This window comes from Convolutriloba macropyga, chromosome 5 (assembly GCF_964194025.1).
Source record: "Convolutriloba macropyga chromosome 5, txConMacr16.3, whole genome shotgun sequence".
Taxonomy (NCBI): domain Eukaryota; kingdom Metazoa; phylum Xenacoelomorpha; order Acoela; family Convolutidae; genus Convolutriloba; species Convolutriloba macropyga.
The window spans coordinates 32,175,522-32,195,257 of NC_134472.1; the positions used below are offsets into that span (position 1 = coordinate 32,175,522).

The 19,736-nt window shown below is 34.4% G+C and overlaps 1 protein-coding gene across 5 annotated transcripts in view; it reads right to left on the reverse strand.

Moving 5' to 3' along the window:
* LOC142339326 (uncharacterized) overlaps positions 1-19,736 on the reverse strand; it is a 116,068-nt gene that overhangs the window by 80,317 nt on the left and 16,015 nt on the right. For 4 of the 5 annotated variants that reach the window (XM_075389296.1, XM_075389295.1, XM_075389294.1 and 1 more), the window contains exons 1-4: positions 17,254-17,584; positions 9,490-9,695; positions 7,413-7,745; positions 6,394-6,602 (exon numbers count right to left, since the gene is read on the reverse strand). In XM_075389296.1, coding sequence (XP_075245411.1) covers positions 6,394-6,602; positions 7,413-7,745; positions 9,490-9,604 — 657 coding nt within the window. In that variant the 5' untranslated portion in view covers positions 9,605-9,695; positions 17,254-17,584. Of the gene's footprint in view, positions 1-6,393; positions 6,603-7,412; positions 7,746-9,489; positions 9,696-17,253; positions 17,585-19,736 lie in introns of those variants that run through there. The other variant, XM_075389293.1, reaches the window with a different exon arrangement.

Genomic DNA, 19,736 nt, shown 5'->3' on the forward strand with positions numbered 1-19,736 from the left:
ATGACTTGTTATTTCGCTGTTTCACTCCACTTGGTATTTTGGCGTGACCAAAATCAATACTCCAATTTGACTTCAATAATCACTAAAATGTGTAAACCAATTTTTGAAACAGACTTTGCCCCGATACAATTCAAGTTCTTTGAATAGTAAGAATCTTAGAATTGTACAGACAGTGAAGGGAAAACTGATATTGAAACAAGTGAACACTAGCAAAATTTCAAAAACATATTCATTGCTTTAAGTCGTAGAAAAATTCACATGCTCAAACCTTCTCGTTCACTCCCTTTTTTGCCTCCTTAACTGCTACAGCATGACTAAAAATAAGCGCTCAAATTCGAGTTCAAGCTTTCAAAATCACTCATATTTTTGAATAATAAAAGTGAGAACGCCTAAATAATTGCCGCTTTGCAAGGTCAAATTTAAACCAGGAAAATCTGCCATTACTTAATCGGTTGCATCACCATCAAAATAATGTTTATGTGACTTTTATCGCAATTTTTCTGCTCTCGATTGAAAAGATCAAACTGCATGCATATCAGTTTTTACGCACAGCGATTTTTGCGATAGCAGATAAAAGAATCAAAAAGATTTACTAGACGGTGGCTTGATACTTTGATGACACCATCAAAATGGTTCAACCGCAAAACCAGTTATTCACGTATATTTTGAACAGTACAGTCATTAAATAACAATCTGTCTTGCTTCGCTTGTCCAATTAACTGAGTTGCATCTGAAAAAGAGTACTTATAGTTCCGTAAATGTGGACAGTATCATAATAATTTTTTTTGTTTCATTATCATTTGAAATACGAATAGAATCTTTTTTATAACAGCTGAACAATTGTTTGTAAGAATTGTTTCTCAGAAAAACTGTGAATCGTTTATAGTAGTAGTTAAAACAAACAAACCACTGGGTTGAATCAATTTAAAAAATTTAATAAAAAGTGTGATAATAAAAGCAAAACAATTATAAATGCCACATTTAGGTTCACCAGTAGCAATCAACATTGCAATTGCGAAAACACTGGTGTGTCGTCAAAAAAAAACAATTGATTTTTGTATTTTTATATTTTTTTATTTCATCTGTTTTTTCAAACAGTTTTTTATGTTGATTTTTGTATGATAGCTTTACAACACAATGGTGGTTTTACCATTCATTTTATAACACGGGAAAGAGAAAAATTTACGTTTCAACTTACTTGAAAAACCAGAAAGATAAAAATTGAACCCATTTTTGGTAACAGCTGGGAAGAATAAGAAACGTAGACATTTGAGTGCACCCCTTAACTTAAAAATTTGAAAAAGAATAACCAATTAATAGGAAAACAGTTATCCCAAGATTTTAAGCATAAGCATCTCTGTTAATTTCCGCTATCGAAGCGATATTACTACTTCTAATCTGTAGACGCGATTCTAACTGCCAAGAGCCTTCTAGCTGCATGTGAAGTCCAATGTTAGTTTGGAATGTTTAATTATTCTAGGTTCTTCGTGGTGCAGTTTCCAACACTAGCAATGGTTTTTTTTGAAGCAAAGCCACAGTTTTTGAGTGTATGTATATTTTATTCATTTTTACGTTTCCAATAATATCAGTCCATCTTAATGAGACATAACACTTTTCAGGGCCCTTCTTAATTCAGATATAACTCGAAGTACGCAAAGATTTCAGCCCTGCTGTTTTGTTTTCCACGTACTAAGCTGCATGAGGAAAATGAATCCCTTGAGTCAATAGTCAAGGAGAGCAATTTCAAAGAAAACCATTTTCTAGCCATTTAATTGAGCACATTTGTACACTTTGAAAAATCTTTTCAGTAAACTTAATTTTAACAGTGTTTTTTTCTTAGCGAAAACAATAGATTTTTAGCAAAAAGATTATGACATTCTTAAGTGTGTATGAATTGATAAAAGTACCCAAATTGCTAATTGAGCCTACCAAATTGGCTGAAGAAAGTGACTTCATTATTAAGACAATTTGTGGACGCTTTACATCAAAAATTTGATTTCCAAATTAATAATTACTTTATTCAAACCCATTAAAAAATTTTTGGTTAAAGAAAACATAGCTGGCAGATTGCCAAACAACTGCGATAGCGTCGCAGATCTTCTGCAGTCTCAAAAAGATGGTGAAAAAATCAGAACAAAAAAACTTCTCTATTAAATCCGAGAGGTTATATTTTGATTAAGAATCTGTATAACCGATTGCTGCCTCTATTAGCATCCCTCAAAAAACCTTGAGTTAGAGTGACACATATTCACTTGACCTTGTCTCTTTGAATTCAAGTAAAGAGAAATCAAATTCAGAGTGAAGAAGTCGTTCTTACAGTGAGGTAAGTCACGTGTGACCAAAAAAACTAACCACTCGAATGAGCAAACAAATTTGCTCCAATAGGAGTAATAAGTGACGTTACGCACGCAATTCAGTTCAAATTGCAGCAACGAAAGAACAAAAAGCAGATTTTAGGTTATTGTGACGTCATATGGTTGCAAAAAAATCTTGATGACGAAATAAAAAACATAGCCGGTAGAAAGTGCAACATAACCCCTATTTATAAGTTTTATGTTGTTATATAGCACGTTACTTTGTAAAAAAATAGCACGTGCACTTGGGAGCGTAAAAATTATAGGCCCACTAAACAGGGGGACAAAATTGATTCAAAACATCAAAGAGATTTATAAAATGCCTAAAAGAACTATGGTGTTTTGAAACAAAAACTTCCCACTTTTTAGTTTGAGGGCGTGGTTTGGTAATTGGGGTAAGTAGGTAGGAGGGGGTAGCTAGGCGAGGAGGGGAGGTAGTTGGGGAAGTAGGTGGAGTGAGGCAGGTAGGTGGGTGGGGGAGGTTGTTTCTTGGGGGATGTAGGTAGATGGAGGGGAGGTAGATAGGGGGAGGCAGGTGGCAGAAGGCAGCTGAGGCTGTAGACATGTGAAGGAGGGGGCAGGTAGGTGGGAGAGGGGTTAGCTATGTTGGCAGAGTAGGTAGGGGGTAGATAGGTGGCGGATTCTGAAATTGGGATTCTTATGAGAAGAAAACCAGTTTGACCTTTAGACCATGAGCTTTACCAGCAGTACCTATTCACTATGTGTTAGTAATTAAACTACTGTTAAAGTCCACTGTTTGAAACAGAAGTCAATGTTCAAAAACAAAAGTCGACAGTAAAAATCATGAGCAAATTTGCTTCAGCAAAAAAAAACTCTAGAATCTCAATACTCCTCTTCAAGTAGTAAAAATTAAGAGAATGCTTATACTAGTCTCAGCTATTGTTTTGCGGCTATTAATTAATGATCACTCGTTTTTATCACACCAGTGAAACCATTTTTCAAACGAGCAGATGTTTTAAAATTACTAGCTCTTGAAGGAGAGATTGTTTGATCGGCTATAAACAACGATGTACAATTGTTGGTTGTTGCTTCGCAAGCAATTTTAACAATGAATTCTTCCACACTATTATTTTTGCCGTCGAGAAGTTATGAAACTCCGAGGTGAATACAAGTTGTGGCATAACTTTGAGAGGGCGGTAACAACCCTTCATGTTATAATGTTTTTATACAGCATTTGTTGGGTTTACAACAGTTGCATAACTTACGGCACACTGCCGTGATTAGACTAGGATTTTATCATACTCTTTCATCGCCAATGTTCATGCGGTAACATTGGTGATAAAATTGTGATAACATTGGGCGACAACGTGTTACTGGATTGATAAGTTGTGCACCTTTTGTTCTTGCAACGAGAGTTGATTAATGAATATTACCGCACGGTTGTTATCTCCATCGAGAAGTTATCAAACTCCGAGGCAAAACCGAGGTGTTATGATAACTTCGAGGGCAATAACAACCGTGTGGTAATTTTTTTATTCAACACCTGTTGAGATCATGTTTGGTTTTTTAGACGACAATTTTATCAAACTGTTTCCATCATTGGACTACGAGTTTGTCACCACTATTTTATCGCCACTGTTTACTTAGTAACGGTGGCAATAAAAGAGTGTGATAAACTCGTAGTCTAATGCTGAAGCGTTTTTCTAGTGTCTATCGGTCATTATAATTTATTAAACTGGCAGTTTATTTAACTGCTATTATCGCAACAGGTGTTGGTTAAAGCCAGTGGGCAGACACTACTGTGTCATCAAAATGTGACCTTTCAATTTTTGATTTTTACGTCATTCCAGACAGAATATTCCAGTTATTTTACAAAACTTTCTCTAAGACACACGTCTAAAATTGTTTGCTTGTGAAAAACCAGATGAACTGAATTTTTTTTCGAAAAAATGTGCTGAAAAGGCAGCAAATTCTTTGACTCTATACGTTGGCGTGATATCAATAATCTCGAAGTACGATGCATTTTTGTTAGAGTACGGCTAGAGCTACTTCCAATGTTTTACAGGATCGAATTCTCGAATTATAAGATGGTCTATTATATGTTAAAACATAATCCTAAGACTCCCAAAGGTCTTCGTGTGCTGGCACGGGAAGAAGTTCTTTTAATCTTCAAAATTGTAAACTTAAAGTTATAACCTCAACAAAAATGTTTGGCTAAATATTTACATTTTCAAAATCGCCTCGTGAATATATGAATAGTTTTGTCTTTATACTTCAGTAGAAAAAATGAAAAAATTCCTAAAGCCTCTTACTTCTCTATCTAATGGAGTCCGTGTAGTTTGACCATTTCGCTGCTTAGTTTATCCTTAAATTTATTTTTAGTTTTTTTCTTTCCGGATCTCAATTGGTAAATTATTCCACTTCCTAGAAAAATTTCTGATCAGTGACCTGTCAATCCATTTGGATTGGCACTTAGTCTTTGGAAAAAAACTGGACAGTTTTGGAGTTTTTGGTCAATCCGTATTTTTCGAAAATCGTGACTGAGGAATTTTTGGTTTCTTGACTGCTCTATTTATATCGTGAGCGAGATCAAAAAATTCAGGAAGACAAACTTTTTCAATGAAAAGCTCTGCGGGTAAAATTTTGTCTTTCAATATAAAGATCTCTATCACTGTCAAACTTTTTGCGCTGGTGGCGAACTTTTTTTCTCCAGTTTATTTGTCTATTAACTCTCTGAAATGATATAACCGATAGATTGGGAAAAAATTGCACTGAAATTGAGATGGGACAAAACAAGTGATTTAAAAAAACGGATTCTTGTTTTTAATGGTAGAAGATGTCTTCTAAGCAAATCGACCTAAACGTATTTGCGATTTTTGCTAACGTTGTGTTTAGCTGTATGTCAAAGTTTAGATCAATCATTATACCTAAATAACGACAGCTTGTTTTGGTTCTATGAAAATTCCATTATAATGCAATTGTTCAAATTTTGATTCACCATTTTTTTTAAGAAAACCACAATTTCTTGTTTCATCTCGGTTTCAAGTTAGCATATTCTGCCTCATAAAACTGTCAGTCTGTTCAATTACACTGATAGTTTTGCATGGGATTTTCATCGGATTTGGAATGACAAATAATGCTTGTCATCTGCAAACTTTAAAACGTCCTCTCTTTTTTTTTCATTTTTTCTGGGAAATCGTTGATATACATGAAAACTAAAGGTCCGATAACCGTTCCTTGAGGTACTCCGTGATTGATTGTCACCCAAATCGAATATTCAATGCCGTTCTTTACGCATTGTTTTCTGTTAGACAAAAACGATTTTAGCATTGCAATTGATTCCGTACTAAATCCATATTTTGTAATTTTTTCAAGAAAAATTTTGTGAGATATTGAGTGCAGGTCCGAGTGCAGCGTTAAAGGCCTAATGAGGACCAAAATTCATGCTTCAACTTATTTAGAAGAGAAATGAAAGGGTAGGATTGAGTTATTTTCATAGCAGTCGAGAAGGGATTAAAATATTAGATTTTGCTATGGCGAGGGGTGGCTAATTTACAGGGCGACTATGTTACGGCAATCAAACTTAGACAATTGTGCAACAAAGACAGTGTATTAATACTGATTTAGTTTGGCTGGTGATTTTTTCACGATTGTTTAGTTATTGCAGTTGCTGTCAAACAAGAGTCAATTTTGGATTTGAGTTTAAAAATGCAGTATTTGGCCTCCCTGAACTAAGACATCTCGCTTTGTTGTTTATAGTTAAAATGCTGCTACCGTTTCGCTCTTCAATGTCAAAACATTTAAAACCGCAAGAGTTAGTGCAAAGACACCTAGCCTACAGCATCGCGTCTTTTAACGGAAAAATAGATTCATTTCAGTTCAACATCATCACTGCTAACAAATTTGCACCGTACTGTCAAACTTAAACCTGATTATCAATATAACTTGCTGTACCCTGTATTTATAGTCCATATTGATCTCAACTACTAAATTTCTAAGGTCTTAACATAAATTGAGTTGGAGTGGAAGCGACACTTACGGTACGATAACGAACGAACTGGTTTTATTTAACACTCGCCTCTTTTTTGGACAGTACTCCACTCTTAGTGTAGTCCAGCTGTTCCAGCTGTTCTTCAAACACACTAAGACTGAACTGGGTGAGAGTGTTGGCTTTGAATCTCTGTCTAATCTGCTCCAGAAGATGAGCATCTGCATCGCTCTCCAGGATCAGCTCTTTTTTCTCTTCTTTCCGTGATACCTGGTACTTGGCCTGCACACTGTCACGCCCTACAACGCCGCATAGATTTCATCGTTTGCATTTTTATCAGTTAAATTGGATAATTTCCGTTATTGCAATAATCACTCCTTACTGAATAGCTCAACTTATGTATACTCAATTTTATGACAGAAATACAGTATATTCCAGGGTTAACTCATAAATAGATTAACAGATGACATTAACTGCGCTAGAGAGATCTGATCACTAATTCTAATATGAAACATAACTTTTTGGTTCTAAATGTCGTCGCAATTTCATCGCTTAATTAAAATGGGAACGCTCTCAATACACTGTATTGTTTCGATGAACTTTTCAACGCGCTTCTTACATTATTTCCGAACATTTTTCTTTACTTTTCGAATCGAATTTTTAGCTCCATTCACACACATATTGAGCTCATCTTCAGACATTCTCTTGACTGTGATCGCAGTGCAACTTTCTGCGTAGCCTTTTGCATTTCAATATAAGTAGCATGGGATAATTGATCTTTTTCCCAACGCCAACCTACTGCTCTTAATTTTTTTAAGAGCAGTAGGTTGGCGCAGTAGGTTCTTAAGATTTTTTATTAATGATTTATTATTCGCCTTACAGTTCGTGGCGCCTTCTAAGCCAATCTTTTCTGTTTCTGTCAGCAACCCCCCCCCCCCTGCTCCTCAGCGTAATGGGCATAAAAATTTTACGCTTCCCGGACGCACGTGATATTTTTCACCTACTGACATGCTATTTTACGGACATATCAATTGTAACTGAGAATTTCATCTATGTTTTGTGTTCTCAAAATTGGTAGGAGAGTTGCTCATCGCAATTTGGTTAATTACCTGTTCTAGAATGAGTGTCTCTCATCAGCTTCAGAATAGACTCGTACTCAATTCCGAATGGATCTGAAAAGTGGTCTAGTAATAATTGGAACGTCTTCTTGCTAATTGACAAATTATGCTCCATAAACAGGTCCCAGAGGTCATTAGATTTGACCCTGGAGTCCACATTTGCAATTCTTCTCATGTGGATCTGGATGTTTCGTAGTTTCTGACGGCTGATCTCATTGAGAGCCTGTTTGAGTTGTTGCTTTAGAATGTCGTAGTTTGAGCTCGCACTTTTGTTCACAGCATCGGCAGGAACTGCAGCTGTTGCAGTTTGTGATGCAACTGATTCTAAAAAACTTGTATTCGTAACATTTGATCTTATCGGATTACTATTACAAAAAAGCAGTAAAATCTTCAAGTTTTGACAGACCAAAGATTACGAGCCAGCGACCCTACCAAATGGAGTGGATCATTTGATCAGTTCAACCCATTTAATTCCTCAAAACGCATGTTAATGCATGTGTTTCTGAGCGTATGCTGAGGAGTATGGCGATAAAAGAACGATTATACTAATTTGGTATAATAATTATATTTATACTATTATGATTTTTATAAAACTGATCAAATTATAACCCAAATTAAGCTATGATCAGACTATCCAGATTGAAATAATATTTGATCAGACTTTCCAGACCAAAATGACCTCTGATCAGATTTTCCAGTGAAAATGACCTATGATCAGACTTTCCAGACCAAGATAACTTTTGATCAGACAGTACCCAGACTATGGTTCAGACTGTAGTGCGCTTATGATCAGTCTCAAATTCATACCATTGTCCAGACTCATTGTTCAGACCATCGTTACATTCAACGGCAACATAGATGAATTTTGGCAGTTACTTATAAGAATTGTCTGAATCTAAAATTGCGGTTCCTTTTTATATAGGTCTCTTTTATCCTGATCGATTTGATCGGAAGCAAGGGACTGCAAATGAGTCTCTGTTCAGAACAGATCTCTTTTTCTTTGGTTAGTGGCAGAGCCATAACCACCTACACTCATAAGAAAAAATGCAAAAAAATGCTCGGACTCAAGTGCGCACGAAATGGCCTCTGATAAGACTCAAGTGCTCTCGAATTCGCCTCTGATCAGAAAATTTCTGACCGAAGTGATTTAAGGGCAGACCTTTCCGACCGAAGTGAACTCTGAGCAGACCCTCCAGACCAAATTGACCTCTGATCAGACCTAAGTAACACCATGGCCCGCCCAGACTATTTTGCGCTCGAACTGTTGTCTACACCCTGTATTTTCGGTCTGGGAACAAACGGGTGTGCGTTCGAGTGGGTCTGATCATAGCTCAATTTGGGTGCGGACCTCAAACTAGGAATTGGTATTATACCATACAAATTCTTGTTCGCCAATTTTCACAAATAAGCTTAATAATAATCATCGCGCAATAATTCATTCAATCACCTTTTTGAAGTATGTGCAGGAAACTGAAGTTAGCTACCAAACTACAAGATAAGGCTTGTCATGAGGATTATACTGAAGCAATGAAGACCCGATTGCGTGGGTTGCAATTTTAAGATGTGTCGGAATGACAATTTGATCTGTTCATAATTTGAACTGATTATAAATATGCGATTGACTAAGATTCCATAAAAAGATGTATAACTAAGGAGTTAAAAAGAAAAGTGTGATTTTTTGAACTATTCCACTTTGGTTTGAGAAAATTTGATGATAATGAAAGTAAAAAACTTATTTACTAATCAGCTCATTCACAGAAATTTAATGAACAAATTTTTCTAAAATGTTTTTTTATCTCCACGGTAGATTGTCTTAGCAACTCACCGCCTTTTGTACCACAGGTACCACTTTTTGTATGAAGAAGTGGCGTTTTTATACAAAAAGTACTGAAGTTGCTAAAACAAACGGTCGCCAAGATAAACACATGACTATAAAAATTTGTTCATTAAATTTCTGTGGATGAGTTATTAATGAACAAATTTCTACGGATGTGAAAGAGCTCTTTTAAACAAATTGTATGAGCGTTTATGAATCAACATGTCATCCTCGTTTTTTGGGTAGCTTTACCTGGCCTTGAGGCGAATGAAGTGGTGGGTCTTTCGCCGTCTGAAGTGACGTCACCGGCACCACCACCCGATCTAGATGTACTCCTTTTATGATCTTTGTTGTTTTCTTCTGCCATTTAGAACTGACTCACTGTCTCTCAGATTGGTTCCTTCCACACCAACAGGCAGGCTAATTGCACTTAGAGACCTTTATTAGGTTGAGAGTACCTTAAACAAAAAATTGATCGATAGTAATGAGATTCGAACTTCTGTACCTGACACTCTATGGACTTTTAGTTGCTGACTTCTTTTGAAAAGCAGAAGGAGAATACACACTGCTCCTTGTGCCTTAAATTTGTAAGATGTGATTTATTTCTGAACATAAAAATTATACACTGAGGCAAAGAGCTGTTTCCTAATCATAACGATAAGTTTATAGCAACAGTCATTTCGAGCGTTTACAGGTACAAAAAACAAATAGTTACAAAGAAAAGAGCTTAAATTTGAAAGCGCCCAATGTTAAAAGCGCTCAGATTTCGTATAAGTAGTTTCAACACGGCAATTAAATAGATTAAAATGGTAAACACTTCCAAAATATAAGATATGTAGTTACATTTGCGGTCGGTATAGGAGGTTCACAAAATTTTCATCCTTTTTGAAGTGGAGCAATGCCGAAGTGAAGCGAAGTTAATATATTACCTAAATGAAGGATTTTTCTGCAATTAATTAATATCTAATTACGGTAATTTAGAAGAATGCCCTTCTGCAAAATTTCCACATGAGGCACCGACTTTTTATTCACAAAATTTGTAAGTACGTTTTATTTGTACATCGTATTAAGACAGGAAAAAAATTTGTCACAAAAAAGAGTAAATTTACTCGCAAACTTACCAGTAGACGTAGCAGTAAACGTTCGTAATGGTAATGTGTGCGTGAAGGAATGAGAAATTGATTTAGTTATAAATCCATATGTTTAGTCTAAAATTTTTAATAAGCTAATTGTTGCAGGCCAGGTAATTCCTCAAAAAATTAAAAACTAAAAAATCATCGCAATTCAATTTTTTGCTTGATATGGTCTTTAATGGTTTAGCTAACAACCTTGTTGATGAAAAGACTTACGAGCAGAATAAATTCAGCAGAGCATATATTTTTCCCCCTAAAGTGAGAAATTAATTGATGACGAAAAACTATAGCGAGTCAATGAAATGAGATTAATTAATATCAAACAAAGGTTTAGCAGCATTTATTTTTCTCCTGCTTGATTTTAATAGAATTCTTATTCCATTTTTCGTATGGTTAGTTTATCTTTTTGAAAGAAATTATTCCTATCAGTTCTCTTTTTATATTTTTATTGCATTTTCAAATTATAGCATGTATTGTTAGGACTTTACAAATACAAGTCAACAGAACGCGCAAATTGGTTTCTTTTGCTTCAATTTCAGAAGTTATAGTTATCTTTAACGAAACGTGATATTTCTCATTTGAAGCCTTCTATTAGAGTAATTTCAAGTGAATTACAACTGTTGCTGAAGAGCAAGTATTCAACCAATATTCATTTTCTTAAAAATAGCTTTGAGGCTAACTGTTTATCTTTTTTTTGCTTCACAGTCTTGTCCAATTTCAAAAGCAGGTTCTTAACGGATTTTATTGGTTCTAGTTTAACTATATGCAATTTACATCGGTTCCTGTACTGAATTCTGCTAATTAATCTGTTTACCGCCCTTCAGAAAAAATCACCAGATTTTTTGTTTCAAATAAAATAACAGATTTTTAAACAGCTAGCAGATTGAAAAAATATTTAGTTGAAGTTTATGAAAAAAAGTCAAACTTCATGTCAAAATGGTCACGAATGCAGCTCTGATTTTGGCGAGTATTGATTCGATGCATCCTTAAATAAAACAAGGCGGCTCGGTAATGTGCGTACGCACATAATGTTCCGACCCCGCTCATCCGCATTTTTAACATAATTGACTACCAAATGATGAAGAGATCAAAAACTTAGATATTGTTCAATAAACAACCAATTGAATATAATAATGCCACGCTAGAGGGCCGATGACAGTTTTTGATAATAGAACTACTAAAAAGGACCAAAAAAAAATTAAAAAACAAACATTATTTACGACCACAACTCGATGTCTACAATAAAAAAAAATAACAAAATCAAACTCGCGTCAGATAAAATCTAAACAAAGCAGTTTAACCTATACTTCATTAGAAAAAATATGGGAACGGTTCTCAATGCAAATGGTTAACAGGTCGACAAAAATGAAAAAATAGCAAAAAGGTGTAAAGTTAAAAAATACGTTTCTATTTTTGGAAACAATTAACTTCACCGTTATTAATGTCATTAGATATCAACTGAAATCACTGAAATTTTCATTTATATCTCCATAGGAAGCAATTGAGACATACCAGAATATAATCTTCAATTGCGCAAATTTTTTAAGCCAATGGGACTTATGATTATTGTCATAAACGAAAAAGAAAACAAAAATCCTCTAAAATTTACAAATATACAAAAATCTCAAACATTTTATGAAGTCTCGTAGTAAAAGAAGTAAAAAAGCCGAGGAACGAAAGTTTGAAGCTAAATCTGTTACAAGGGTTAATTTGTAGCTCACTGCAAAGGGGTTGTGACCTATGTATACAAAGACTGAACTACAATTTGACCAAAAAAACTTTTTTAATTGACAAATCTCAAAAACCAAATACTTGTTTTGGAAACAAATGTTTGCAAAAGTCATAAGAGATTTAAGATTTCAACAAAAAGCGATGAATTAAACTGCAACACCTTAGGAAGCCAATTGGGCCTATTAATAATGAGACCACGCCACGACCCTCAAAATAACAAATACATAACAAACACACAAAGAAGCCAAAACTTCAAACAATTTTACGACATCACTCTATTCAAGGCACTATACTTATAAGATGTTACCGCAAGAACTGTAAATCATCTATCTTTTTCTTCTGATTCTAACATCAAGGAGCCTTCCCTATAAAAAAAACAACGCAGATACGGCAACAAAAAGAAACCCGAAAATTGAACAGTAGATGAATCTCGAAAATTTGTTTTGAAAATGAATGGTCGAAGCAATCAGTCACAACGTATAACAAAGCGCATTAAGAGTTGTTGAATCATCAAACGGAATTGACTTTCATAATCGATGAGATTGAGTTACATGATGACCAAATTGAAAGCAAAAAGAGACAGTTGAAAAAAACTGTTTTAAAAATTTTAATTTGAAAGTCATTAAAACAAACAGCTATAAACTGAAATCTTTATCTAAGTGGAGTTATACGTCCTGGAGAAGCATTGAGACCTATCGTTTTCAGGTATATGGCTCACAACACCAAAAGGAAAGGCAAACATAGAAAAAACGAAAAAAGAATCCACAAAACTTTGCGAGATAAATTGGTCTCAGCCCAAAAAAGCATAAACTATTCAACAACAACACTTAATATATACAAAAACGCACTTTTTCAACGCTCCTCATTTTTTATTATGCTTTCTTTCATTTAGATTTGCCAAAAAGGATAATTCGAGAAGGAAACGAAATGGACTCATAAAAAACCCAATTACCCTCAAAAAAGAAAATGAAATGAAAATTATTTGAAAACGCGTAGTATCAAAACAAGGAAAACATAAGTTAAATATAAAAAACCGTTTCCAACAAAAATGTATTACTCACACGGAATTGGAATTTGCCTGTTTTTACTGAGGCTGCGCCCGAAGTTGAGAGAAATAAGATAAAGTAGTGGCAAAGTTCAAAAATTCACCGATATTTTTTAAAACAAATATATTCAAAAGTCATAACAGACATTAGATAACAACTGAAGAAATTGTCTAGGTTCATCTATACTTCTTGAAAAATTTATTGCATCTTTGATAGGGAACACTAAGTCGTTGGGCTACAAACAGTATAACAAATGAAAGCAAAACTCAAGAAGTCTAAAAAATATTTACGAAAACAATTAATCGAAGCCGTAAAAACCATGAGCTTAACTCTTAAACCATATTATAATTTCGTTGGAAAACTTTATTGCAAATAGTATTTGTCATTAATTGTGCCCTGATTTGAGATTCTTGTCAGTAATTTACATAAAAACAAATACACAGTGGAAATGCTTTGAGAAAAAGGTCGCGCCCCATTTAACTCTAAAAAATTTTTTATCGTAAGGATCCACGGAGAGATCAAGATCAACCCAGATGTTACTGCGCGTCTAACAAAACACTCAACTGTTCAAATGATTGCGAAATAGATCAATTTTTAAACAAAACTTTTGGTTTGTCAAAAAAATAATGCTTTTTTTTCGTAATTATCGAGTTTAAATTTGCAAAAAACTTGCAAAATTATGATCCAGAGGACTCAAAACGCCAAGCGGATTTTAACTAGCTCTTTTTTGAGCTTCAGAAGATTTCGACCGCAGTTTTAAGGTGTCTACTTCCAGCAAATTTAAAGCAAGTGGGCTAAAAAGAGTCAAGTGTAGTCCTATTTTTCTCGAAAAAGTCTGATTTTTGAAAAATTTAGCATAAATTCTAGCCAAAAAACTTGGATCGAACAACTCAGCAACTCTATCTTATCATTAGAGATGAAAAAAGCACTAAAGTTAACAATTTTTACTTTTTTTTTCAGCAAAATTTACAAAAATTTGGTCAAAAATACTGAAAATGTGAATAAAAACAGCAATTATTCACAAAAATTTAAACCTCGATAACTCCCTATAAAAAGCGAAAAAAGAAAAAATTTTCTTAATTCCTTATTCTACGCTGGACTGGCTTTCTAATGATACCACTCACAACTCTCTACGATGATTATATCGATCGGCCAAAATTGACTGAACAAAAAAAACCCATTTGAGTATATAGTTCCTCGCTCCCCACTAAAGTGGGGGTCAGAACAATTAGAAAGCTACTTTCAGTACCAACTTTAGAGCGATCAAAACGTCACCCTATGTGATACTTTGCGTAAAATCGACTGTTTCATCATAGTCTTAAAGAGAAAATTTTTTGACGGCAACATCGGGAAGAAAATTGATAATAGAACCCATCGAAAAATTGATTGATCAAATTTTAGGCTCATTCTTCCGCATAATATTTCAAATGTTTGTTTTTCAAAGTTGAACTTAAGATACCTGAAGTGTCTCCAAATTTTGGTTTAATAGTTTTAACTAAACTAATAAACTAAATGGACTTTTTTGTTTTTTTTTTTAAACAGTTTTGCGTAAGAGCAAAAACAATCTTTTGTAATTAATTATGCTTATGAAATTCATAGGCGAGAGCTAGTGCGAATAGAGCTAGTGCGAATAGGACATAATGGAAGATCTTTTCTTTATGTTAGATCGTTGAGAGGGGATATACTTGAGATAGCCTGTTGACAACCGCTACTTGTTCAACGTACACTCAATTAAAAAGATGCGACAAGAGAACGGGTTAAAGCAGACGTCCTAGTGCAAAAGCATGAGACCCATTGCAAGGGCTTCTGAATGCTGTTTGCAAGCAAGGGATGCTGGTTCGAATCCGACACTGGTGTATTTTCACTGCGGTTGCTTCTGCTTGGAACCCCTAAGTTTCTCAGCCCGGGCCGAGGAATTTGGCCAAAATTATGTAAGATCAGCGGCAACTAGCGTTGACAAGTCGGAAAATTCACCGCCATTTTCTTACATAATTTTGCGTTGAATGCGTTGAATTTAAAGACAAAAATTAAACGCATTCAGCGCAAAATTATGTAAGAAATGGCGGTGAATTTTCGAACTTGTCAACGCTAGTTGCCGCTGATCTTACATATTTAGCGTTGAATTTAGCGTAGATCTTACATAATTAGCGTTGAATTTAGCGTAGATATTACATATTTTAGCGTTGAATTTAGCGTTGATCTTACAAAAAATCAACGCGTAGAACTCTGGGTATGGGACTCGAACCACTGACCTCCTGTTTACTTGTCGCTCTTCTACCTTTGCGCCACCGTACCTTGGTTTCCTTAAGAGCCGCAATCTTTATAAAGCGTAGATCTTACAAATTTTGCGTTGATTTTAGCGTAGACCTTACATATTTTGCATTGAATTTAGCGTAGAACTTGCATATATTTCGATGAATTTAGCCTAGATCTTACATATTTTTCGTTGAATTTAGCCGAGATCTTACATAATTTCAACGTATTCAACGCATTTATAATGTGAAGTACTGGGAAAAATTTAAATTTTTTTTTTAAGTTTTGAAAAAAATTTGAATTCCCAAAACGGTCTGAAATGGTTTTTGCACCGTCAGAGAGCAAATGGTTATTTTTTTGCTGACTTCATTTTTCTCAATTGTGCAGTATAGGGGTCGAAACAGTAAAGAAAAATTAATTTTTCGAAAAAAAAACTTGAAAAATTTGAAATCTTCAAACGGTCTGAATTGGATTTTGCACTATAAAAGAGCATTAAAAAAGATTTTTTCTGACTTCTTGTAAACTCACCTTTGGAGTATCAGGTTCGAAATGGTGAAAAAATTGACTTTTTGAAAAAAAATTTGAAAAACTTTTGAAATCATAAAGTTGTCTGAAATGGAATTCAAAAAATTCAACCTTACATTTGTAAGATCTAAGCCAAAATTCTACGCAAAATATGTAAGATTGGTGTTGAAAGCGTTGAATTTATGTAAGATCTACGCTAAGTACAACGCCAAAAATGTAAGATCTACGCTAAAATTCAACGCTAAATATGTAAGATCTACGCTAAAATTCAATGCTAAATATGTAAGATCTACGCCAAAATTCAACGCAAAATTATGTAAGATTGGCGTTGAATGCGTTGAATTCATGTAAGATCTACGCTAAATTCAACGCTTAATATGTAAGATCTACGCTAAAATTCAACGCTAAATATGTAAGATCTACGGTAAATTTCAACGCAAAATATGTAAGATTGGCGTTGAATGCGTTGAATTTATGTAAGATCTACGCTAAATTCAACGCTAAATCTGTAAGATCTACGCTAAAATTCAACGCTAAATATGTAAGATCTACGCCAAAATTCAACGCAAAATTATGTAAGATTGGCGTTGAATGCGTTGAATTTATGTAAGATCTACGTTCAAGCGTAGATCTTACATAAATTCAACGCATTCAACGCCAATCTTAGATAATTTTGCGTTGAATTTTACCGTAGATCTTACATATTTAGCGTTGAATTTTAGCGTAGATCTTACAGATTTAGCGTTGAATTTAGCGTAGATCTTACATGAATTCAACGCATTCAACGCCAATCTTACATAATTTTGCGTTGAATTTTGGCGTAGATCTTACATATTTAGCGTTGAATTTTAGCGTAGATCTTACATATTTAGCGTTGAATTTTAGCGTAGATCTTACATTTTTGGCGTTGTACTTAGCGTAGATCTTACATAAATTCAACGCTTTCAACACCAATCTTACATATTTTGCGTAGAATTTTGGCTTAGATCTTACAAATGTAAGGTTGAAGTTTTTTAGCGTTGACACCTCGGCCCGGGAGGGTTACAGTACGGTTTATACGGATAAATAGAGTTATAATTGGCGCAAATTGGTGAGCCAATTTCACGCCTTGAATTTGGAATGGAAACCTAAAAACTCAAACTTCTGTTGGTCGTACAGCTGGGTCGAACCTTTGTCTCAAGCTTACCTAGTATGAGACTATTTCATGTTTAGAGACCCAACATGCAGAGGATTGTCAGGTCTGATGTTACAAAATAAGTGTGAACAAATTATAAATGGTCAAAAACACACATCAGCGCTCATCGTAAAACCAACTAATGGTAACAAACCTGATTTGTATCAATCTGCGAGGCGTCAAAATCCTCCGGACCAGAATAGGTTGCCTGAAGTACTCTATGGTATATGGCCAGAGTAACCGACTGTACAGTAAAGCTCTGAGCTCAAGAAGCAGAATCAAACAATAATCGTTACATAACTCTCAGATTTGAAACGAGTTAGCCGTAGAGTAATATTCGCCCGTAAAACAGCTTGGCTAACTTTTACATATTATGATCAATCAATCAATCAAACTAATCAACATTTGATGAGAAAATTTACTTGGTATTGTTTAAATTGGACATACCATGCAAGGTAGCGTTGCCAGCAAGCGCTCTTATTAACCAGCAGTTTTCTTCAGCTAATCACCAGTAACTTTCGTTCGTTATTTGGTTATAACAATCTGATTATAAAACGTACAGTGAACATACTTTTACGCAAGCAATGGTGATGAATTAAAAAAGCTTTAGACGGTGCTCAAAAATCTCTATTATAGCAATGATAAGCATAAATACAACAGGTGCATGTATTATTGACCAGAAACGAGTCAGACAAAAAAATAAACAAAAGCATTATAATTTTCGATCAAATGGAATATATCTTAACATGAACTCTTGCATGAATCAAGGTTAATACCAACTTAGTCCCTTCTTCTACTTCATTCGTTCACATTCGTCCGCGTGAAAACAACTTTTAAACCTCAACATTGAGAAGTCAATTAATATCAGAAAAAAACTGCTACTGAAAGTAAAATCATCCGGTTTCCTGGTCCACGCTGTGAAAGTAAGACTCAAATTTCAGAAGCGTAGTTCAGAAATCGCCGTTTTGTAAACGTGAGTAAATCATCGTTATGTTCGGTTTTGCTATACAAAACGTCAAAAGTTCATTGGTTTCTTCTTTGGTATTGTTTGTATGTTCAGTTTTCAAAAGCAAAGAAAAATAGTAGGAATGTTTGGTTTAAACGTAGGAATTTTTCAGGTTTTAAAAGTAAGATAATCATCGGTATTTATGGTTCCTTAGATTTGGTATACTCGGTTTCATAGATTTTGGTATGTCAAACGTGAGGAGCCATCGGAATGGTCGGCCTCAAACCATAGGAAGTTTTTATAAAAAGCCTTATGTGCTGGATTTTCAATGACCATATCAAGACTCAGTGGGTTTGATTTATTGAACTGAACCCTCACCAATGCCCATCAAGTCTGTTAAATATTTAACTTGAAAAACTAACAAAAAGTTCATAATTGTTCAACTAGCTTTATAAATGAGCTAAAGAATATAGTCAGTCAATTTTTACTTTTTCGAAGAAGTTTTCGGCGAAAGGTACGTTTGAAATTCCGGCGATCACAAAGATATCATGAAATTTGACAACAGTACATACAACAAAAAACAATATTTTTACAGAGAAAACCAAAAATCTCTTACCTTTCAAACAGAGCACACCGAAACTATAAAGCCGAACATACCGAATCTGAGAAATCGGACATAGCAAACATTTCTTGTGTCGTTTATGTTCGGTATTCTGGACAAGGGAACATCAAATTAAATACGTAATTGGTTGAATGGTTGACAGAATTGTTGGAGCCAGAGGTGATGGATCTTAACGTTTATCTAGATTAGGCTAAAATTTCCCTGGATATTCGAGCCATTTACTTATTTTGAGTTTAAAAAGTAAATCAATGCGACATCCTAGCAGTTTTGCAGATATTTATAGAACCTCACTATAAATTTTACACAAAAACCAAAATTTCCTAGATGAAGAGTAAATTAATCAGGAATTATCGTTGATATAAATTCAAGTTTCACTTATTAGGTTACCTGAAACGAAAACTCCACTGTCCATAATACGATTCTTTTGAAACACTAAACATGGAGTACGCAAGCAAAACATCGTGCGTGTCTGTGCGTAGCAAAGTATGTTATACATTTCTGTTAGGAACCATTGGGCCTATCCGAAAGACTCTTAAATGGATGGGAGGAAACTACTTGTACTGTTTGAATCGGAAAATTTGTAATCTTTTTTGGTTGGCAAAAGTGAAAACTTTTTACACAAACTCTTGAACATTAAGTGTAGTGCAATTTGAAAGAAAAACACATGAAAGACTATTCAAGCACAAACACCACAAACATTACACGCACAAACAAAAACACACAAAACCAGACCTCAACACCAGGAAAAAAAAACATTTTAAAATTTTCATTTGGCAATTGCTCTCTGGTCACGATTTATAATCATTAGTTTAGTTATTGTTTGTTTTTGTAACTCACTCGAGGTGGATTTTTCGAGATAATTTTATCGGTAATTGTAAATTTTTTTGGCCCTAAATTTGAAATTAGATTTTAGAAGTTTATCTAAAAATGTTGAATAATTTGATGTTTCCTGTGTATAATAAAACATTTAATTTTCTAAATTCTAGCAGATGTCTTGCATGCTAGTTTTATAGAACATATTGTTGTTTTTGAACATTTTTAATGCCGCTATTCTTTACCGGTAATTTTT